The sequence below is a fragment of the Chelon labrosus genome, assembly GCF_963514085.1.
Source record: "Chelon labrosus genome assembly, chromosome: 17".
In the NCBI taxonomy this organism is placed as follows: domain Eukaryota; kingdom Metazoa; phylum Chordata; class Actinopteri; order Mugiliformes; family Mugilidae; genus Chelon; species Chelon labrosus.
Window position 1 is genome coordinate 7,779,874 of NC_140350.1, and position 24,218 is coordinate 7,804,091.

Sequence of the window (24,218 nt, forward strand, 5' to 3'; positions counted from 1 at the left end):
CTCTTAACTTGTTCTATCCCTGAACCTCTGTCTGAGTCATTCACTCATATTATTAAGCAATGCCTTTAAAGAAAAAAATGTGTTTGATGTGCTCAACAACTTTGCAGATGATGTCACCAGTCCATCCTGCTCTGCAGGAAAAAAGGTGGAGTGTTCTCTCCAAGTTGCGGGGTAAGTTCCTGTCCCAAGCGATGACGTTTTTTAGTGACAAAAACAATATGATTTACCAGTCATTCTGTATTCCAACTCTCACCTATGGTCACAAACTTTGGGTATCAACCGAAAGAATGGCGTACAGCGGCTGAAATGAGATCCCTCATTGGTTTAGACACAGGATGAAGCACTCGGACATCCTGAGGGAGCTTGGACTAGAGGCCCTACTCCTTTGTGTTAAAAGGGGCCGGTTGAGGTAGCCCGGGGATCTGGTGAGGATGTCTCCTTAGGGGTTTATGAGACCGTATCTCCGATTTTACATCTCATTTTGAAACTTATAGGAGTACTTTGTCACACAGGCCACATGTCCGCTCGCACTTTGTGTACCTTAAGTGAAAACGCACAGTTGCTACTCTGGCTGATGGACTGCCAGACGTAAAAGCACTGTAAATGCTGGCCTCTGAAATAAACCCAGACAAGATGGTTTGAATCTCAGATGGTCCAGGTGACATCTTCAGGAAACACAGCCTTTCTGCCAAAGTAATAGGATTACTGTGAGCATCACTTGGTGTGGTAGGGGTAGGAGTGGTACTATTGCTGTAACACTGAAATTTTGAGTCAATCAAGGAAAATCTCTGCTTACATGCTAACTCCAGGGGTGTTGTAATAAAAAAATGAGCACATCTCTTTAGTGCAACACTAAAGAATAGAGACATTAAGAAATCTTCAGTTAGATGTTCAAGAGAGGCTGTAACAGGACTTCCCTTCAGAATCTAAGCTTGTCATTTGAGCTAATATACAGGTGTTTGTCAGTCAAGCCAGAAGAGACTAGCATTGTCTACCCAAGGGTTGATGGAACTTTCCTGTCTATTTTAAAGCACATCACGTTAGGCGTGTTCCTCGTGGCACGATGGCAGGAAGCCGGTCATGGAGCTATGTTGGTGCCAACATGTTTATTGCAGGTTAGTAACAGTAAAACTAGGCAAAGGTTAAGAGCTGTTAAATCATTCTACAGTGATTTTCAATTTTTTGTGTTCTCCTGTAGGATGTGCCACAATCTTTGTCACAGCCTTCCCAGTTGCCCAGATCACCATAGGTAAGTGAGCTACTCATTCTCTATTCAGAGTATTTTTACCGGCAATGTGGTGTATGTATTTTTAAAACATTTCTGCTTTGCACATGTCAACATTATAAAGTGGTCTGCTGTGTAACAGATTGTAACTCGCTGTGTTTGCAAAACTGGGGAAGGTGTGAAATTGGATGTTGTGTGGAAGACTGTGTGGCTGTTTTAGAGATATCCAAATTTACTTTTGACTGGCAGTGAGTGACAACGCTAGGACATGTTTCGCCAAATCAATTTGCAAGATTTGCTAATGTTGCCAAAATCCCTCGTCATCACTCACAGTTTCCAGATAAATTTGCGAACACACATATTTATTAGGCCGTGCCAAAATGAACAGAAGAAACAAATCTGGTATTATGTAGATTTTTGACCATGTTAACTGATTAGAAGAAACAGCATACTTGCAAGCCATCCATGGGCATGAACAGACTTGCTTATTTGCAGTTTGCAATTGACATTTCTGAAACAGGATGCTGACACCATTTGCGTTATGCATCTGAGTAGTTCTTGCAAAACACTTTTGTGAAGAAAGTACCGGTCGGAGGGTTGAGATGTATTTAGCCCCAGTATACCTGGATTTTGGTCGAGCTTTTGTGATATGAGAAGGTCTAAAGCAAAGAGTCAAAGGGTGTTGGAAAGGGTGGACAGCTATTTAAGGCAAATTTGAGATTTGTGTTATTGGGAAACATGAATAAATAATATAATAACCACAGAATGCAGGGGGAATTATCGCTAAAGTGACCCATCTAATTGGTGAATTAAAAGCTGGCTGACAAGACATTGTCGTGTAACCACTAGATGACAACATACCACAAAGATTTTCCTTAAACTACCAAACTATACAGTATTTGAGGAAAGAAGCCGCCAATATCTGTAATGAGTTTGACTCTACAATGAAGACATTCCACAGTGATCATCAATAGATGGATGGCCATTGCCAAGTTCAGTACATTTTCTACATGCAGCAAATCCACAATAAAGAGCAGATGAATGCAACACGCTACATTTGTTTCTAACAAATGCCTCTGTTAACTTTGTAAACAGGTGCAGTGTACTTGTATGAGTGCCCAGTGGCACCATTTATCCCAGTGTATGTGATGGTGACAGGCATATGGGCCCTGCTGCTGATGGGTCTGCTGGCTTTGCCAAAGCTCCTCTGCCCAGCAGCGTCTAATCACACCATCTGGTCTGTGCTCATCATCAGCCTGGTCCTGTTCGTCTTCATCTGGTTCTTCTATGGTAAGCCACACTTAAGATTCTCCACACTATTCTCGTCATGTGTCTGTTTATGCATGCAACATCTTCATTATGTTCATGTATAATACATTTTTGCATTTTATATTCTTTTTATATTTTATATTAATTATTATAGCATTGTTTTTTTGTTTGTTTGTTTTGTCTTGTTGTTTCATGTCTCTGCATTTATTCATTAATTTTGTTTGCTCTCAGGGAGTTACCAGATTTATTCCATACATCCACCCAACTATGACAAGAACACCACTCGTGTCATCCATAATTCGACTGTATTTGATAGCAAACTTGGCTCCACCTTGGAGAACCAGAGCCATCCAAACCTCAACCAAACATGGATGAGAGACAACAACCAGACTTTAAGGATTCTGATTCAAACATTTACCCGAGGTAGCATCAGCAATGAGACAAACAGAAGCCACCCAAACACTCCAAAAACACATAATGTCACGAGTGTAGTGCCTTACTGTGAAAGAGCTGTGTACTTGTTTGCTTTCTGGACCACCACGCTGGTCTATGTGCTGGCGGGAAACTCCCTGTTGATAATCTTCTGTTTATATGGTTTCATGGCATTTACAACTAAGTGTGTAGCATTTCTCGCTCCCTGAACTGAACCAGATACTGTATTCCATTTTAGACACTGGAAACGATCAGCAGTATTTACACAGTAATTATGTTTGACAATGTACAAAAATAAAAAACCAAAGCTTGTCAAGGCTTGATGTTGGTTATGAGTCACACACACCTTGAGAAATAAAGGAAAACGTGATTTCAACAGTTCCTTTTGAGATTTCTGTTTGGAGAGAGAAACACGATATCTGACTTGCTTCAGACTACACCATATGTTGTTGTAAGTGACTTGTACACACAGAGCAGGAAAGTTGTTAGCAAGCTGCAGTCCAGAGACTTACCAATGAATATCTTTGTATGACTGGCTGGTATGAAAACATCTTTTTTTGTGTGTTTGATTGCACCACAGCTCTACTGGTTCCTGCTTCAGAATCTCAGCAGTTTTTTAAAAAATATTATATAGAACACAGTTCATTATGATGTTAAATTCTAGGATGTTAACGTGAAATGTGGCTCTATTTAAAATAATGAGGCAAACATGAGGCAGACACTGACAAAATGTTATCTTATGTCTTTACAAAAAGTGAGTTATAGTTATATAATGAGTATGTGTTTTAGGTGTAAACTCTCAGCCTTAATTCAAGGAGTTGAATAAAAATATTGTACAAGCTTTTTAGGAGTTGCGACAAGTTTTATTCAAAGCCCTGTAGTTTCATGGCCTCCAGTCTAACTGGACCAGTTAACCTAATCCTAAATCTTATTTTTGATACTTTGTCAGGAGTCCTTTGAAACCAACGTCTTAAACCATGCACATCACCAAACAACAGGTTTCCTCTTTGTGATCCTTTGCAAGGCCTTTACTGCAGTTGTCTTCAGCTACTTGTTCGAGGGCCTTTCTGCCTTTCATTTTGCCTTCAGCAAGTGAAGCGCATGCTCTGTCAAGCTGAGATCCCACATCTGCCATTGCAGAATATTCCACTTCTTTATTATCCATCTGTATGACTCCACTTCACCATCTTTGTCTCATTTGTCTAAATCTGAGCAGACACGCACATGTACATCAATATATATATACTTCATAATTCATAATTCATTCTTCTGTCACGTTATCAATAAACTCGAGTGATCCAGATCCAGTGCCACTGCAAGACTTAAGTCATAAGTCATCATAAGCCTTGTCCGTGCTTTTTCCTTCTTCCTGTCTTTCTGGCACATGTTGATCATAGTTTCATCTGTCCAACAAATCCACTTCCAAAACAGTTTGAGCATCTTCCTGTTTAACTGAAATCCTCTTGCCCTCTAGTATGTGTGAATTATTTCAGTAACTTTCATTAGTTTTTATGATACCTTTTCAGACTGGTTTAAGAGAGCGTTTCTGTTATGTGTGTAAAATGCTTTTACAACCTTGTGTGTCAGATTTTCAGTATAGTACATAGACACCACCATGACGTCATACAGAATATTCAAGTTCCCTAATAGTTTAGCGGCACCCAAAGCAAACACGGTGAATAACAACTAAACTCTGGTTATTCCAGCGACATTAACGTATTGAGTAACATATCCAGGGAGTAACGTTTTGTTACTGGACTTTCAGCAATACGGGCTTTAGTCTACAGTCTCATAGAGCTCACAGTTTCTCACAACCTGGTGATTAATTAATCAGGTAACCTGCTGTTACATACAACAAAGTGAAAATTGTTAAGAGTTTCTTATGTTTGTTAGGACAGATAATCAAACCACAGATGCCAAAGCATTTTAATAGACTTTACATAATTCTTTTTTTCTACGAAATAAATGCTTCACTATATGGATTGATATGTATGCGTGTATATTAATTACAGAATTTGACAGAATGCTGTTATTGTGCACATCATAATTCACCATTCATCGGCACTGTCCAAATCTTCAGGCTTTCATATAGTTATGACATGGTGCTATTTTTGTGTTTCATTCATTCATTGGTTGGGAGGTGGGGTACACCCTGGACAGGTCTCCAGTCTATTCCAGGGCCAGCACAGAGAGACAGAGAACCACTCACATTCACACTCACACGCACACCTATGGCCAGTTTAGAACCACCAATTAACTTAACATATCTTTGGACGCTGAGAGGAAGCCGGAGTACCCGGAGAGAACCCACGCAGACCATGCAACCTCCACGTGCAAAGATTGGTGTGTTTTTGTGTTTGTATTTCATACATTAGATGCTGTAACTTTTTAGAGACTTTGTCATCGCCAGTGGACAGTTGATATGAAACTAGAGACATATAATCGCTATAATAGTTGTAATCAGCTGTTTCATCAGTTTAATCTGAGCAAAGAATAAACTTTTTATAAACAGCAATTAATACATTTGAACCAGCCATAAATGGTCATTAATTTGTGCATTTTCTTTGTGTTCTACAAATGACAGCACTTCTTATACTGCTGGCCACTTCCTAGAAGACGACAGTTTACATTATTTAATGTCCTTCTGCTTTAACACATCCATTATTTTGCACTGAAGTTGTCTAACACAATGGAATCAGTGGCATGGCAATATGATGTTATACCTCTGTTCCTCTGTGTCATTTGGATTTCTTCATTAAAACTCTGGGATCAGAGGCTTGTCTCCTGTTCAACTCAGTCTCAGTCTGAAGTTTGGTCAGTAGGCGTGTGGTGCCTGGGCACGTCTTCAAAGCTCCGTATCCTCACACTCACAAAGATGTTAACTCATAACCGTCATCCTCCTGCTGAGATACAAATGAGAACATATGGCAAAGATTGTGGTCATTGATAAGTTGAGAAATTTGTAAATATGTATTGTATGTAAAATATAGTAGTAGTTATTTTTGTCACCTCTCCAGTGACATCTGTGGAAGGTGCCTCTGTCTCTTTCGTCTTGTTGTAGTTTTTCCCATCCATGACAAGTAACGACAGAGAATGTCCTCCTCTTTTCACAAGCATCATCACATCTTCCAGATCTTTGTCCTCTACATTTTGTCCGTTGATTTCTATGACCGCATCACCCACAACCAGTCCAGCACTCTGCCCAGAACCACCAAGAGTCACCTACGAGGCAGGAAAAAAAAATACAAACATAATATTTAACAAACAAATTGTGTATAAAGTTTGTGAAAGACGTGCACGCCTTTCTCTGTGTTTTCTGTATAAGAGCAAACCGATATGTCACCTGAGTGATGAAAGTCCCAGGACTCTGTGGGACACGGCCCAGGTTAAAGCCAAACCCCATAGGGCCTTTTTGAAGAGTGCAGAGTCTAGGTTTGCACGAGCCATCCATTTCTTTTGGTGGTGGCTGAGGGGACTCTGCTGAGGCTGGCACATTGCTTTCCTTCTCTTTTTCAGCAGCAGCGTCCTCACAGAAGAGGAGAGGAGACAGACCAAGCTGCGGAAAGAAAACTAAAATCACCACCTCAGCAATATTTAATAACTGTTATCACCATCTGCACCAGCCACTCAAGTTGTAGTTTACTGTCATGTCTGTCCAGACTCATATAATATACAATATGGGAATGACTAAAGGAATTTAATATGTTTTTTTTTTTTGCAGAACATTATGATGTAACAGTGAAGTTACCTTTGGCCTTTTGAACATAAAACATCATATAATACTACATTTGTGCAACATTTTATAGTAATTAGTGTTGAGTTACGGCCAAAAATGTGTTTTGTGAGGACACAGTGACCTTGACCTAGATTCACAGAGAGTCTAATTACAGGTTCTCTCTGGAGAGAAGCTCCTCTGGCTTTCTCCCCTGCACACACAGCTTTTATACCGATAATCTTGTTTTGGGGGTTCCATGGTAATGTGAGTACTATCAGCCCCTTATTACTTGTTGCTCGCAACATCCTCAGTGCAATGACATTGTGAAGGCAGAAGAATAGATGAGAAAGCATTCTAAATCCAATCATAAAGATGCGTTAGTTGACTAACTAGTCTATAGTTGAAGGTAAGGCGAGCATAGAACACAGTCAATGATACAGTCAGTAATATTTTTCAATCAAATGGAGCAAACTGACAATCTGAGAACACAATACCTCCAGCCATGGTTGTCGCTGGTGCAGAGGGGACGCCAATGAAAGCATTTGGATATAGAGTATAAAATGTGTGTTCTGTACCGCTAGACCTTGAAGCTATACCCACCTGGGTGTAAAACTCCAGCCCCGGAGGAGAGATGGCGGTGAGGGACACTTGCTTTCCACTCAGTTTCACTCTGTCCACAATTTCCTCATGCTTCAGTGACTCCACTGACTCTCCATTGACCTCCAGCAGTATCTCGCCATCCTTCATACCTGCCTTGTCTGCTGGGCTTCCTTTTTCCACCTCACGCAGAACATGATCTATTAAGAATATACCAAATATATATTAATAATATATCTTAATATATACATAAAGAATATACCAAAAATGACATCAAAGACTAAAATCCAAGTTGTTGTTTTTTTTTTGTTTCCTCACATGTGCGTCCTGATGTCACCTTCTCCAGTCGAAGAAGGAAACCGTAGCCCTTGGGCCCAGAGACCAGGTGGAGTTTTCTGGCTCTATAAGGCAGGTTATATGGTACAGCCATGGTGGGCAGGATGGGCATCCTCTTTTGAACGTAATACTTCTCACTCTCACTGTCAATCACTAGGATGGTGATGTGATTGCCACATTTTTTCATCTACAACAAAATAAATATAAAATTATTATTGCATTATTTATTACTGTCAGACAAGGGATATTACTGCCAATGTTTTTGTGCTTGTTGAGATATATATATTTTATTCTAATGACAGTCAAACTACAAACCATTCTGCTGAGAGCGGAGTGTGTGAGATCAGATACTACTGCTCCGTTCATCCACACCAGGCGATCTCCCTTACACACCCCCGCCTTCTCAGCTGCACCTCCAGTCACCAGATTCACTGAGAAGTGACCTTTCTCTCCTACAGAGCAGAAACAGAAGGAGAGGCTGATTAATACTGCAAAGACTTCAGCTTCTACGTCTAATCTTTAACCTTGGACCTCTTGAGATTACTGGGAAACGTGTTACCTTCCAAGGGTGCAAAGCTGATGCCCAGACCTGAGGCAGGATCCCTGGTGATGTGGCAGAGTCTGGGTGGTTTGCAGTTCTTGTCCTCCCTGGTCAGACCTCGGATGTCCTGACCTCGGGACACGGCTTGCTCATACTCCTTCCCATCCAACACTAACAAACATAATTGGTGTCCACTTTGCCTTATCATCCTAGCCACCTGATGTATAATCGGGAAACATAGCAGATACAGTTAAAATGATATGATCAGAGTGGGTTCTGTTCTGTTTTATAATGGAGGAAGCTCATCTTACCTCAGCATGAGGGAGATCGTCAGTATAGCGGCTGTCAACTTCCAGAAGTCTGTCTCCATCTCGAATGCCTTTACGATCTGCTATCCCACCTGATACCACATTTCTGATTATGTGTCCTTGTTGAGCCTTGTCTATCTGCAGATTGAAGCCATAGGACTCGCCTTCATCGCGTTTAAGAACACACAGGCGTGGGCTTGGTGACGACTCAAGGTCTAAACCAGAACAGACAGAAATGCGCTGTTATATTGAGCAGATTTTTCTCATGCTCTACCACACTGATGTTAAAAATAGGCATGAAGGATACCGGCACCATCTGTGATGACCATCACTGGGTTGTCTATTCCCTCTTTAGGATTGAAAGTAAATTTCCTTCAAAGGGAGAGATAAGAGAAATTTAATTCAAGTAACATTCTGACCTGGTAAATAAGCAGGTACAAATCAAAGTACTCTTTTCCTTCTGTGCTCCATATGTCCCTTAGAATTTGAAGTCTAGTTTTGGAACATAAACTGTGCACTAAAGCTTATTTTTCAAAATGTTTATTGAAAACCTTTATTGTCAGTAAATTAGATGCATCATTTGCAATAACTTACAAATCATAGTACACATTAGTTTCCTCTTATCTCTGTACAGTAGGCCTTATCTTGGGCCCAAAGTCTTCAAGCTCTCTATGTTCCAAAAGTCAACATGCCAACTCAAGTCAAATACAAGAATTCAAATTCTTCTAATCAATGTTTCATTTTTCTTTTTACAGCATCCTGGGCTGCTCTGGGATTTGCATGATCGTCTTATTTTAATATCATTAGCATTCACATTGACATTTGAATCGAGTTAAGTTAAATGATGAGGCTGACAATTAGATTAGAAAAACAGACTTACGTGGTCAAACCTATGACTTCCACCAGACCTTGAAAGACAAAAAACACACGAATGGACTGAGTTTGGCAGCATAAAATCCGCATGCTCAAATTCCATATCCACACATTTACAGACACTTTTACCATGATATGTAACACGGTACACATTTTCATTTTCAACCTGCATTGCTACCATACAACCCAGAATTTGTATCAGAATTTGTAGCATAATTTAACATGATAATGAAACTGCCATTCATATTAGGACATATTAATTTGAACTTACAGCTCTGCGAATGTCTGCGTCCTGTCTACTAAACTGCGAGACTTCCGTCTGAGCCCCGGATAACACATCTGCTGACTTTAACTACCAGCTGAGACGCCATAAAACAGCCTATGACTTTATGTAATTACAGTTAGTCTTTGTCCCCTCCAAAAGGGGAGGGGATTAAAGCACATCAAAACCCTGAAAGTTTCAAATAACTCTCTAATAGCATTTCTAAACAAGCAAATGCTGTAAGACTAGCAGTTGGATTATTGCCTCAGAGACAACTGACTGATACTACTATTCAAAGTGTATTCATTTCTTTTTTCCAAATCTGAGCCAGAGCAGCCTGAGCCTCAGTGACATGAACAAAGCGTAAGCTCTTTTTGAGGAAAACCATAAACCTCATTTCTTTAGATTCTGTATATAATACACAAATTGGTTTAGCATTTCTGTTGCAGGTCAGGGACATGGCTGACTGAATAATAAAGACATAATTTATATTTTTTCTTTCTTTCTTTTCCTTTGGGTTATCAAGCATCCGTTTCGGGCTTTTTCTGTTTATTATTATTGCAAAGTCTTTTCTGTTGAAAAGTGGAAAAACTTGCTGAACCGTCTGACTTGCGTCCTCTTTTGGGGAGTTGGCTCTGAATTGTTTGGGTGTAAAATTCATTCGTAACTAGATGATGTTACTCGATTATCAGTGCAGACATTGGCAGGAAACGTGTGAGGAGGCGCACATAGTGGAATAGTTACGTGTTATGCACCTTTATCATTAGACCAGCACAGGGCTCCATTAGAGGATGTTGTTTCTGAGCCCCATTAGCCACAGATTAATTAAAATAATAAATAATAAAATAATTGGTTCTTCATTAATGCATTTCTCCAGAATTAACACCACAATGCACACACCACAAAAAAAGCATGTCCCCACTCTATAAGATACTGAGCAAAAATCCTGGCATCCAATGGGAAATCAAAGCTAATACATACAGTTTAACATTCTTAGTAAGCAGTGACAGAGGCTTGTGCAGAAATAGAATCAGCTTCATTCTGAGCAGTAGAAAGGCGTTTAACCTGTTTTCCTGTCGGTTCTGGGTGATCAGGATCCGAGGCTGCAAGACTGCATTTACTAATCTGCCCTCGAGTTTAATCTTTAATCAGTCATCAATTACAACATTCATTCTATGTCATAAAGTTGGCTGACCTACCTTCTCTGAAAGAAAAACTAGTGTCACTTATTTGTTACTTTTTACCTACAAAGACCTTGACGTTGCGAGGCCGTTGTGTTTCTTATTGTTGCTGCTCTGACAATGTAAACATTTGGGAGGTTGTTGCTGCTGCTGCTGCTGCTGCTGCTGCAAAAACCTCCTGCTGCTGCAAAAAAAAATAAAAAATGCGTACGTGCTTATCAGACCTATTTAAATGTTATATCTACTTGTGGATAACCTGGTTCCCATGGTGGCCATTAGGAGGTATGAAAATGTCTACAGCTGACAAACTGAGCTGTCCCTGTCCTCTAATCTGTAACACTACTTATCTGTGAGGTGCATCATGTCAGTGACGCTGAGTCCTTCCTTCTCTGACAGTAAAAAATAAAAACATGGTGAGTGAGTTGCGTCACACTTTTTTTTTCCCATGTGAATTCCAGCTCTCACGTCACATCTACAGTATGTAGCTCCCCTGCATAAAGCGTGCAACTATCATCAAAAAACATGGGTGCTAGGTGCTGGGTCAGGTTGGCCCACAGTGGTGGCGTGCTCGGTCGCAGAGGCTCAGGACTAACCCTCCTTCCGACCATGTAATTTCGTTGTACAGTGTTGTTGTATAATAAAAAAAAAATAAAGCACTTTACTTACTTTACTTACAAAGGCACTTCAGTGCAGCTAATGGCTCACTGTTTGCCTTTCCCTACCATAAACCTTATTTTTAACGTTCTGGGACAAAACGATCCATCAGGTAGGAACAAAGATGAAGTGCTGAAGCTCTTGAATACTATAATTAGCTAATACTGCATTAGCTGTGACTTGCCATACTTTTTACTGGCATTGATAGTGTTCAGATTCACACGGATTAAATGAAATTATTGTCATTACTTCATTAGTGTTTTATATTGTGCAGTCGTGATATTCTGTCATAATTGAATCCAAATGCAGCCCAAGAGAAGACAAAGATAATAAGAAAGACACAGAAAGGTCATATATAGAAGACGAGTGGTGCATAATATATAATAAATGCAATCACTGACCCAAAAACAGCACTGATGGGACAGATGCAGCTGAAGAACAAAGAAGACAATCAAATTATCATACCTGTATCTGATCTCATGTTGTGTTTCATTCCCATCGGGCCAGCAAACCACTCAGAAGGACACAACAGTGGAAGCGCTCTATGACCAAACACTAATTCTGACCACAGAGACTCCTCCTCTTCAGGGACACCAGGGTTAATGGTTAATCTGCCTATGATGTATTTTCAGCCCACATACCAGTGTGTGAAGTCTTTGTTGCATTGGTTTGAGGACTGAAAGTACAAAATGTGTCACAAGATTGTTCCCGACTGCTCTGTCTGAACAGTATACTTTCAATTAGGAATTCTGGGATAGTCACAAGTGAGCCGTGAGCACAAAGTACAGCATATCTGTGCCCGAGAATCCCGACCAAGGCCAAAGCTTGGGAGAAGTTACACAAACAGGAAATATCTGGGCACTGATTTAGATTTTAACTAACCGGGTGGGAATGGAATATAAAAACTAATGGGAAGAACGAGGATGATGAACAATCAAAGGGTTATGGCTACGGGAGAATTTCTGCCTGTTTAGATTTCTGTCATTTCACCATATGTTCTGGGCCAATATTACATAGATTTGAGTGACATTTATTGAGGAGAAAGATATTTAAAAAGTCACTCAATCTTAATATCGGCAAGAAATTTTGCATTAATGGGAAAACACTCCAATCTAGCCGTGTGCATGAATTTACGCATTTATATTTTTATTAAGCACTTTTTTTTAACATGTCCAAATATGCGCTCTAACAGCCCACATGACTAACCGAGATGTGCACATTGCACATTGCACTCTCTCCAACTTTTGGCTAAACAAGTCTCATGTGTCGAGATAACAGTTTTAATATAATTGCAGATCACTTTTGGGTGAAATGTTGCTTAAAAACCTGTAACTTTAACCGGAAAATGTAGAGGTTCAATCACCAATGTGAACAAGTGATTACTGTCTTTGCACTTAGGTAGGATTAAAGTATGAAGTTTGTAGGGAAGAGCATGCTGCAATTCAGGACAAACTAGACATGCCACTACAGGACCAAACTGGCAATGCCACTTTATAGTACTGTAAAAACTGAAATGCCATTAAGGATATACTGTATACATGGATTTGGTGAAAGACATAAGAGCACATCTGTACATATTAAATATTGTTGAAAGTACCTCATTTTAACATGAGAACGTACTGTAGATGCAGCACTACAGCACTAATTTTACACTCAGTCCACTAGATGGAAACAAAGTCCAAGTCAAATATTGTCATCAGTATCAGTTTGTCAACAGGCAGTTCTACTACTTTTTTTTTATTTTTTGGTTGAAATTACACTAATTGTGTTGGTCTGTTGTTACTCAATCATATTTTTGTATGCATGCCAATTCAAATCAATAGAAAGTTCTAAGTCTTTAAATTTTGGGAAAATTTTGACATTCCCAATGTAGGTTGTGAATCCTGGTTTTATTGCCAGGACGACCACAGCTCTATGCTCTGAGAAGTTCACCGTTCAACTCTTGCATCAAAATGACATTGTCGGTTCGGCCTTAGGCAAGCATTTGTAACTAAATATACTTCTTCCAGCTGGAACGGAGCAAAGGCCCACACACAGTCAATTAGTAACTTCACTTGAACTGCTGTTCAAAGGTTAAGCAACAATATACTGCACGTGATTGACCGGTATTTGTGAAAAATAAATGAAAATCAGTCAAGATGATTTGTGCAAGCATGATTGAGAATGTGTGTTCTTAACCCAGTGTTAAGTTTACAATAGCTGGGAATCACCCACCACATGTGTCAGGGGAGGTTAAAGAGGTTGATGAGTGTCTTAAAAAAAACTTGAACCTGCTAGATGTCAGACAAAACAAAACACAGAGAGTCTGTGTTTACAGTATGTTTCCTGGATCGAGAGGAGTGATGAAGAGGGAATGGGAAAGAAACAGAAAGAGCCCAATGGGGCTTTTCAATCCTAGTTCCGGATCCAAGTGTCTGTCCCTCTCATTTGTCCATAATGGGATCCTCCCAGCCACAGGAAGACACGGAGCTCCCATCTGTGCCTAAAGCCTTGCCAAAGCACTGGAGTGTACTTGCGGTCAGAAATCTGTGAGGGAGACAGTTACCTTTTTGTAAACTTAATCCCATTTGTTATACATGTCTCCTGTCCAAGCATGGCTTCTCTTCTGTGGACCTCACTTGACTCTTCGTCGAGCTGCAGGGGATGAGACAGAGTAAAGAGAGATGGGGACATGTTGCTAGAGAACCTGGACAGAAAGACTTCAGATAAAGCTGCAGAACTAGAACTGCCTCTTATTTCGCTTGGAACCTGAGGCTAATTCCAGCCTCATCAGACCAGTGTGACATCCTTGAAGAGAGTCCGAAGGCCACTCTTTTAACGCGGCACACATGGCTTCTCTGTGAGTGTCTGTGTCTTGTGTTTCCTCAGCCGATGAATCCATGGCAACAGCAGCTTGAATGGTCTATTCAGAGTGGCCTCCACTACGCTCTGCCTCTGAAACTATAGATTAGTAAACAAAATGCATGGCTGCTTGGATCCAGGTTTTGTCAACTTGACAAGTAAATTAGTTATTCCGTTAGATTTGGCCTAGGTGGAGAAACAAAACTCATCAAATAATTAAGGAAAAAAATAAAATGAAGTTCCTTTTTGCTTTACTATAGGAAATTGGCTAAAGCTTGACAAAACGAAACAAAGATTTAAACTCTACATATCAACGACTCTATTAAACTCTCATATTATTAACTCATATTAAACTGTAACATACCATTGAAATGAACATACAGCTTATGCACAAGGCAAAAATTCTTTCTTGCTCACTTATAAACATTTATCCCTACCCTCAGCACTTAACTTGATTGTGAAATATTTCCGTTCTTTGGCCTGAGGAGCTTACTGGACGGATCACCATCCAGATGTTGTCCAGCAGAAAAACAAGAAAAGCAGTGACTGCATTGCAGAGATTTTCAAAGAAATCCTTTGACAGCAGTGACACGGTGTTGAAGTTAACTTAATTCAAATTTGAATTGTCTGGATGCATGTGGATGATGTTGGAACTGATGATATGGATCCCTAAAATAAATTGTTTACAGCTTGCAAATGCATTTCATACTTGAGATAATTCATTCATCAATGCAAAAACACTTGACATGTAGGGTTAGGGTTTCCCCTTTTAGAGTTTTAAGCACACATAAGATTAAGAATGTGTCTGTAGTTTTGATTCACAGTTTTATTCTTTTTCATCTGACCTTCCCTGAGACTCAGTCTTATTAAATAAGGTGCCAGTAATCTTAAGTGTCAAACTGCAGGGAAATTGTTTAAGGACCTTACTGGATTCCACAGACATCAGTGGTGTGTGATTGACAAATACCATGTAGTCATTTTCCTGCAAAGTCTCTTTCCTCATAAGCCATAATTGCTGGCTCAACAGAATGAGATCTCTGCAGAAGGGTTAGTTCATTCGAAAGATAGCTTTCACAGCATTCAGTTTTACGTTGAGCAATAAGCAGACATCCTCTGCCAACAGAAATTGTGGATGTAAAAAAGGGAAATGAATACTGGAGTGCACACTCCACCCAACACATATTCCAAGGTCCCAACCAAAACAGACACACTTACACACATTTTCATTAACATGTTATTCTTCCATGAAGGCTACTCGTGAATGCACAAACTGTGCAATGGCTGTTGTTTATGGTCATCTGAATGAATCTACCTGACCAGTGCTACATCTGTCATTGAGGTTGTGTAATCAGGTAATGGGAGAGTTTAGTCCTTTGAAGTGGACCATTCTAAATGCACATACACTAATAATGTGTGATAAAAATGCAATTCAGTCAATTATATATGTAATAAGAAAATGATAATGACAGTTATGCTATAAAACCTCATGTAAATACAATTAACGTTGTTTACATGCTTACTGAATTCAAGAAAAAGTTTAATTTGAGTTCAAAGGGATCTGATTGGCTGAGAGGAACAAGCGTTCAACCGCTGTACAAACGCGTAGGAATGACGTTAATTTACAAAGACGAATGATGTGGCAAAAATCAAAGGGCGAATAGAAAGAAGTAGATCCACTTTTGCGTTTGTTCTTCTGTTGTTTTATGAAGAAGTCAAGTCTGTGGCAGATTGATATATCAAAGAGAATATAAAATGTTGTAAATATGCTGAAGAAACAGTAGGTATACACGGCATAATAGACTTTTTAAAAAGTGCGACTACGTATTCATCCGCCCCGTCAGTGCACTTCCATTTCCGGGATGTTTTCTGTGCTGACCAACCTCCACCGCCATTGCAGGTCCAGGGAGTCGGTGTAGTGGCAGTCAGTCGTTAGCCAGGGGAAGACCGCAAGTTAACAGTCAAGGAACGAATAAAAGAGCACCATCGCACCGACAACACGTTTTAAACAAGGCTTAGGGTTCATTCTCAATTGGACTTTTAGACTAGAGGCTCCCTGGCTGTCTGGTTAGGATCTGAGAGACGCAGCCGTAGTTTGTTAGCATTAGAAGTAACCGGAGGAGAGTGAGAGAGGAACCGCCATGGCTCAGATCCTGCCTATTCGCTTTCAGGAGCACCTGCAGGTATGTGGATGAATGAATGGTTAAATTGTTTGGTAAAGTTTGTCTACCAGTCGCAGCCACTGCGATGTCGGCTGTCGCTTCAGAGACTTTGTAAATACAAGTGAGAAATTGCTAACAAGCTAAGTTAGCTTTTGCGAGCTATGCTAACTAGCCTGGCAGGGTGGATGACGTTTATCTTAGCATGAATCTAGCCCTCTTGCTAACTCTTTGACTGGTCACCCTTGCTCATGATTTAAATAATGGAAGTCTGCAGTATATACAACCAAATGGCATACAAATGGTGCGAGTAGGTCGTAATAAAATGCGATGTGAATTTTTCTGAAGTTTTATCGACCGTAACCAAATTGCTAGAAAAGTGTTTTCTCGAAGTGAACCCTGCTGTAGTTAGTACCGATTGTCGCTGTCAAGGCTGTGTCATTGTTAGATGTATTCATTCACTAGTTATTCCGATCAAGTGTAATGTCAACAGCGATTCGACATCAGTACATTAACTGTCACCTCATATGACTTGGCAGCCAAATAAAAAGTAATTATATCGTAACTTTCACTGTTAACTTGTGCTTGCGTCGCCCTGTTTCTTTGAAAGCGATTATCCGACCTCAGGAGGATATCACGTTGGCTGGTTGTAGAAATGGTCATGTGGTGTGTCAGATAGCTATCCAACTACCCCTGTTGAATGACTTTGACGAAGTTGGCTGAGGCTCAAGTGTGAACAGTTTCAGTTTATTTCGGTTTCTTTCACCTTTAAAAATAAATAAATAAATAAAATAACAACCTTTCCCCTTGATGTGGCTGCACGGAAGCAACTGTCACATATTTTTATACAGCTGCTCAGATTTTCCTCAACATGTACTACCAGGATTGCCCTTTATGCCTGTCTTAAATGGCCACACCTTTACTATAGCCTCAATAAAACAGGTCAGGTTGAGGAAGCAGGAAGCTAATGGATTCAGTCTGCAGTGCTGATTTTCAAGATGTAATGAATAAAACAGTGGCTTTGGGTGTTTCGTTCAGACTCCAAATGAAAAATTTGATCCGCCCGTCTGTTGGCTTTTAATTTATTAGGCAAATGTGTGTCCTGTCTGTAGACATAAACAACTTTGTGCCTTATAAGACTTCTAACATTTACCTGTTCCTTTGGTTTCGATAGTTTTTCTTCTTTTCTAAGTATCTCTTTCTCTTCTTAACACTTTTTCTGAAATTTAGTGGGCAGTACGAGTACCATTGAATTTCACTGACAGTCTGATTAGATAACTGCACTGTACTAAAGTAATGGGCTTCAATCAGGTCAGTTATGAGAAATTGCTATGTTAGCCAAAGCAAGCTAATATTAGCCCTATTAAACACCGTCAAGTATTTGTGCAACAGATGCAGCTGTCGTACTAAACATATTTAAGGATCTGTGCACTTTGAAGATATTTCTTTAGTATTAAGTTGAAGCAAATGACTCTCTTAACTGGAATTCTATATATAATCTAGATACCCGTCTTTTAGCTGCTTAAATAAGTTGATCTCCCTCCTGCTTTCGTTTCAAATTCTCTGTGTGGGCTTTGGTTGTCTATAATTTGATCATCCCACACAAACACTAAATAGCTCCACACTCAATTCAGTATGTGCCTTTTTTTTTTTTTTTTTATCATAAGTCACAGCAGACCTGTTGCTGCAGCTGCACTTGCCACCACCATTCTGCATGTTGTTATTGTCCAGTATTTCCAGTACCTGTAGCATCTACAGTACATTTGGTGCCATAGAAAATCAAGCACTCTCATGTTTAGAATTTTGGCAACAACTTGATACCAAAGTATCTGCTCTGGTCCTCCTTTATGTGTGGACACTGATCCTTGAAGAGAGGTCAGAGGTCAAGGTCAGTACCGTGGGAATTAATTGTAACTATCATGACGCTCAGTTCAGCAGACTGCATTTTCAAACCTGTGGTTTCTTCTTGCTATTCACAAACCGTGATCCAGATTGCAGATCTTGTAATGATAGTGAGGTGTCGTGTTCTTGTTCATAACAGATGCATGCTGCAGGTTTTTTTCAGACTTTTGTTTGCTGTGTTCTGTCAAAATCGGACAGATGTATAACTTTGTCTTAAAATAAAACAACTGAAGTCACAGCGCCGCCCAACACTGTGGTATTACCATCTTAGGCTGTGTGACAGGAGATGATGAGTTAATAAGTAGGCCTATCACAAGAGATTGTATGGAGGCTGTTCTCACACAGCTAAGCAAAGGGCTTTTGTGCTTACAGTTACAATGAAATTATTATGGAATGATTTTTGACTCCCTTGTTAAGTCATTTTGACTGGAGGAGTGGGAGTGAAGAGCGAGGGAGCAAGTCAGAGGTGGTGAATTGCAATGTGATTGTATTAAAATTCAACTAATACTTTATCTTCAGCCAAATGTGTAAAAATGACACTATAATTTTGGTGCTATGACACTAAATTGGCAATTTTGCGGTGAAATTGAAACTTTTAATCTAAATAAGATTGATTTAATTCAGTGGACAAATATGTATATGTACAACATTAAGCTATACACAAACTACTTCTTGTTTGAAGCATTGTTCTTGTACAATTTTGAATTATGATTCAGTAATATTTTAATCACATTACGTATTATACCACACTGTAGGTCTTATATAATGATATGATTTGCCAGGCTATGGCTTGACCTGATTTGTGTCACTGGCACCTCATAAGGTCATTTTGTATGAGAAATCAACTACCAAGGGATCTCCAGCAACTATCACTAATGCATGATTTGCATATGCTATTTCTTGCATGTTTCACGGCATGGGGTGGGCCGTGTATGTTATTAGAACTGAAAATTTTGACCTGAAATATATATTAGGAATAATCTTTTTTGTGTGTGTGTTGGCTCATTTTTTATTGGTCAGCCCATTCGTTTAGTTGATTTCCAAGTATAATATGATGCTAGTGCAATGTAGGAAAGACATTCTACCACCTTATTGGTACAGTAGAGTCACATGATCTTTAAGATGCCATCCTGCCACAGTTGAGAACCAAGTAAATGTTAGTTGCCTAATCTATTACTATATTCACAGAAAATCAAACAACAGCTCGTCGGTTTAGTAATCGTTTTAAGCAAAAATGTAGTAAAAAATATTTTATGTTTTTTAGCTCCTAAATTATGAGAATTTGATTGTTTTCTCTGTCCGACATTATACTAAACTCCAGCACATACATTAATGGAATTATTTCACTTATTTTTTGTCATGGAAATAAAACATTAAAGAATAACAATGACATTATTTAATGATCCAACACATACAAATATCATGTACTTTATATATGTAAAGTTAAGATAATACTAATGAATAACGTAGATGTACAGATGACTCGTGCACTAATATTGGCCTTTCCTACTGGATATTGACTTTAGTCTTTTTCTGCTGTTTCCCCTTCCCTTACTCTCTCCTTCAAACTCTGCAAATATGTGTCCTCTGTCATCTGGTCAACTTGCATGCCTTGCAATTTTATATATCAACCATTTATATTGTATGCTGTTGCCTCCCGTTAAAGACATTTAATGGCCAATAAAAGTGCATTGTTTCCTCACATTACACAGGCCACGTTTCAACTCCACTTTTGTATGAGTATTCTTGTTGTAGGAATTGTATCTCTTCGGCTATCAACTGGAATGCTGCTTGCAGAATATTACACACCACCACAGTAGGAAAACTGAGAATACGTAATGTTTAATGAATGAATTGACACTGACTGCCCAGGAGCTCAAATGTTTTAAACCAGAATCAGATTAAGATGGGATCTCAATACCCGCTCTTCACCTGGCAGGTGCCTGTGTGCCATCTTTAAAATTGACTCTTTGATCCGGTTTGTGCATTGGCGACATGGTGTCCATTCTCTGTTGACAAAGTCTCTCCCTGCAACTAGTCATTAGTAGGCAGGGTTTAACAACCCAGGTTTGTGTTGACTATTTTCGTGGGGAAACCAGTGATAATGTGTTGACTCAACACAGACACAGTATTTCCCATACAATTCCATGATGATGCATTACTCTTAATTTACCTTTCTGTGGATACATGGATGTTTCCCAAGTATACACAGTAATTCATGTTTGCGAAAGTTGCCAACAGGTTGAAGTTATTACGAAACACTGAACACATTGTTGCTAAGAGTATAATATCTGTTTTGGACATGACTATGATTTTCCAACTTTATCTACGGGTGCAAAGTATCTTCAGATCCCAGCAGTTAATGTTGCAAATAATGTGTCATAACCAAAAGGAATAAAATAAGCCCCCACTCAAACAAAAATGAAGAAGACTTAAAAAGTGTTTTGAATGCGAATTACTGTTTATAATTGGGCATCAACATTGTTCCATTGTCTTAGGAAGGCTGTGAACCAAATACACAAGTTTGCTTTGGATGTTAATTCAAATAAATGTTGTGGTTAGCTTTAAATTAGATGCTGGTGCTCTGGGAAAGGATTTAGTTCTTTGAAAACTCTGGCAAATAGCTATGGATACTTGCTTTAGATGTATTTTCAATAGTCTTTCATAGTAAATTTAATATTTTAGATTTTTGTAGCACTCATACATCCCTTCTGTTTGTCCTCTGGGAAATAGCGTTTATTGCACCATAGCCTTTATATACCACCTGTAGTTTGCACCTTGCACTTTGAACTATGCTAGTAAATGACCAGCTGGGACCTCGTGACAGACTGGTGAGGATACAGATCTGCTGAACACTCCACATTCTGCAGCACGGTCCAAATGTACGATAAAGCAGAGAAAAGGGAAACTGCTGTCTCACAGCCACCTCAGCAAGAAGTGCTCTGGAGTGGAGATGGATGAGCTCCAGATATGCACACATTCCTTCCATCGTCCCCCCTCCCTCATCTCTCTTTATCTCACACCAAAGGCAGCCTTTTTGCTCCTCACCCCTGGGCTGGTCACATGTCCCCCGCCAGTGGACCATGGTAGTGGAGGAGGCAGCACAGCACTGAGCAGACCTGTTGTTTCAGTCCTGGTAGACAATGGGTTCCCGGTTTCCTGTTGTGGAGCGTTGCGATGAAGTGCTGCAAGCCTCAGCACATTGCATAGCACATCCTTCCATGCCCTGCCTTGAACTTTACATGTGCAGGACATACATACGGATTTTTTTCTGCTGAGCAAGATGCTGCTTTCCTTTAAAGGAAGGCAATACTGGTTAAATCAACAGAAGGGACTCCCCTAAGGTCATTTGGAGTAGTTCAAATCTGCTGACTGATTCCTTATCTCTGTAAGATGATGCAGCAACTATCAGCTCAATTGTATGACAGTGAATGTGAATTTACTGTTTGACATGACTTCCTTGCAAGAGAGCACAGTGTTTTCTGAGCTGGATAACTGCCTGCTATGGATCAGATTACATCCTCACAAGGGTTGCATGATGTATTATTTATTTGTACTCAGAAGAGTTGCATCAAACAATGTCATGGACAATATTCAATAGATGGCTGATTATATTGCACCAGTTTCCAGCTTTATGGGCTTCTGATGCTAAAGAAAATTATAAGGATGGTCAGTGTCATTTGTAGTCTGTTGCACGTTGCACATGTGATCTGTTACACATTAAAATTGAAGCACACAATAACAGGCACTGCTGGTAATAAACGAAAGTTCAAATTTGGTAGCGTTTTTAATTAGATTTCTGCGTCAGGCCAAGTGTTATAGTTAAAAAATAAATAAATCAGGAAAACTCTAGTACCCCCAGTCAATGTACAGGATGTTCATTACTTCATTTTCCAGGAAGTTGATAAAGATGGCCTTCATTTTCTGACAGTGGCGAGACTTAAAGGTGCTTTTGCTCTGCTACTTTCCCTGTTGGTTGCCTTTTAAACTAGAAGTTGAAGTTCACATTGCTTGGCAATTTTGCTCACCCTCTCTGGTGTAAAAACATTGCCTTGCAGTAAGGCAGCAATTTAGATAGACCCAGTTGTAATGTCGTGTCTATCAAATGTGAGGCATGGGGTAATGAGGTGGGGTTAATGGTTTAATAAGGGACTAATGTCTCTTGCTGGCTATTTGGTGCTTCCGTTGCACTGGCCAACTGAGATCTCAGATACATCAGTGTTTGGTGCAACTTAGTATTAATTTCTCCATTTACAAGCTTTGTACCATATGCTTTCCTTATCCTTATAAAGTATTGCACAGTTTCTCTTGTTTTTATCAACAATCTTTTTACATACATCATCACCAAATATGTCTGGCTCTCAGTCTTCTCTTGGATAACTATCCAGTCTCTCAAATGCTTTCCTTTTGCGACCCTGCTATTAATTAACTGTTAATGGATTAAAAAGTTTAATCAACGCAGCTAGCAGCTAAGCTAAAAGCATCAGCAGGAAGGCCAGGGAAAGTTAGACTGAATGGCTAAATGATTTTCCATGTTTGTTGTAGCTCCACTGGTTTGACCTGCTTTCCCCCAAATTCCTGTTCATTGATGTCACAGCAGTGTTAGCCCGCAGAAGCGATTTACCATAAGGCTTCAGTGGCAAACCAGTCTGCCAGACCAGACTGTGGTGTGGTCAGTCTTCCGCCACCTATCTGTGTTTCTTTTTTTTTTTTTTTATTCATTGTGATTAGGCCATGTTCTCTTTCCTGTTTTACGAATGCTTTTCATTGTGAATGAAAGGGCTTCCTGCTGCCCCCAGAATAGATGACAGATGGCAGTGTCAGAGAGAGAGAGAGAGACAGAGAGAGAATGCACCTAAATCCGTCTAGGAGTATTGTGTAATCGTAGGGAACAACCTCCCTCTTGTGATTATGCAGACATACCTTGGTCTGGTTCACCCAGATTAGAGAGATGGTTTAAAGGCAAACGGTTTATTCACACAGACTTGGAGCTCATAGCCACTGCATGGGATATTCTTCAGCAAATTAACTATGTGTTTGGATCTATGTTTAGTGAATTTCAAGGACGATGGTGGCTTTTATACTGTGTCTGATAATGCAAACTGTCGCGAGTAATTACTGAGAGCAGATGTAACCAGGGTCTCTCTCTACAGGCTGTTTGCCTTGTCTGGTGCTTCTATAAATGTTGTCTTGGTAAACAAGGCTTCTGTGCTTTACAATGGCAACGATAAGAAACACTGAAGCTGCAGTGACGTTACTGTATGATGTCACCCCCCACCAAAGAAAAAAAAAAAAAAAAACACTGCTTTAAAGCAGTTTTCAGTTCTTTTCCCATAGTTGGTAGCCACATACTTGTTCTGCCAGGTCCTTTATTTCAATGTCACTGAGAGGGAACCAGGTTACACACTGTTAAAAGAATGTGGGTGGGGCAGGGCTGAGAGAAGGGTGTGTCCTGTCATTGATAAAAGGTGTTCCCATTTCGTTGGGCAGTTCTCGGAACTGGTGGTTTGTGTTTGCTGATTAGAACGAACCCTGGCAAATTGTTGACAGTGGAGCCACATTTTATCATTAAGCCCTAAAATGAACGCTCGCCAGCAAACATGGATATGTTGTGGCTGTTGCTGCCAAGTCTGGTAGTCTGTTTGGCAGAAATCCAGGTTATATTCACAAAGCTACTTTTGACATATCACTGCTCAAGTAAAGCAGCAATACTTGTCCCTCAAGCACAAATCATTAAGATGCAAGTATAACATTTCTTTATATGGCTAAGCAGTAGAGCTAACTTGTCATTTAGTTATGTAATTTGATCATGGACAGTTATTTATGGCCATGAATGAGTATGCTTCTTACTAGAGAGAAAATATCTCAGATTAGTGCCTCTGCAGACCAAATTGTACAGTGGTTAAGACATTTTTTAAGATTATTT

At 39.7% G+C, this 24,218-nt stretch overlaps 2 protein-coding genes across 2 annotated transcripts in view; one reads left to right on the top strand and one right to left on the bottom strand.

Annotated features, from left to right (window-relative positions):
* Positions 1-5,866: 5,866 nt before the first annotated feature.
* Positions 5,867-11,886, bottom strand: nherf4b (NHERF family PDZ scaffold protein 4b; the record flags this gene model as incomplete). The annotated part of the gene is made up of 10 exons (XM_084564273.1): positions 5,867-6,148; positions 6,270-6,482; positions 7,242-7,438; positions 7,557-7,761; positions 7,890-8,026; positions 8,134-8,332; positions 8,427-8,638; positions 8,731-8,795; positions 9,304-9,331; positions 11,859-11,886. 10 exons carry the CDS (start codon positions 11,884-11,886, stop codon positions 5,867-5,869), a joined length of 1,566 nt encoding a protein of 521 aa, XP_084420399.1.
* Positions 11,887-16,073: 4,187 nt separating this feature from the next.
* cltca (clathrin, heavy chain a (Hc)) overlaps positions 16,074-24,218 on the top strand; it is a 30,064-nt gene continuing 21,919 nt past the window's right edge. The window contains exon 1 of the mRNA XM_084565374.1: positions 16,074-16,414. Within this exon, the coding sequence (XP_084421500.1) occupies positions 16,373-16,414 (42 nt within the window). The 5' untranslated portion in view covers positions 16,074-16,372. The remainder of the gene's footprint in view (positions 16,415-24,218) is intronic.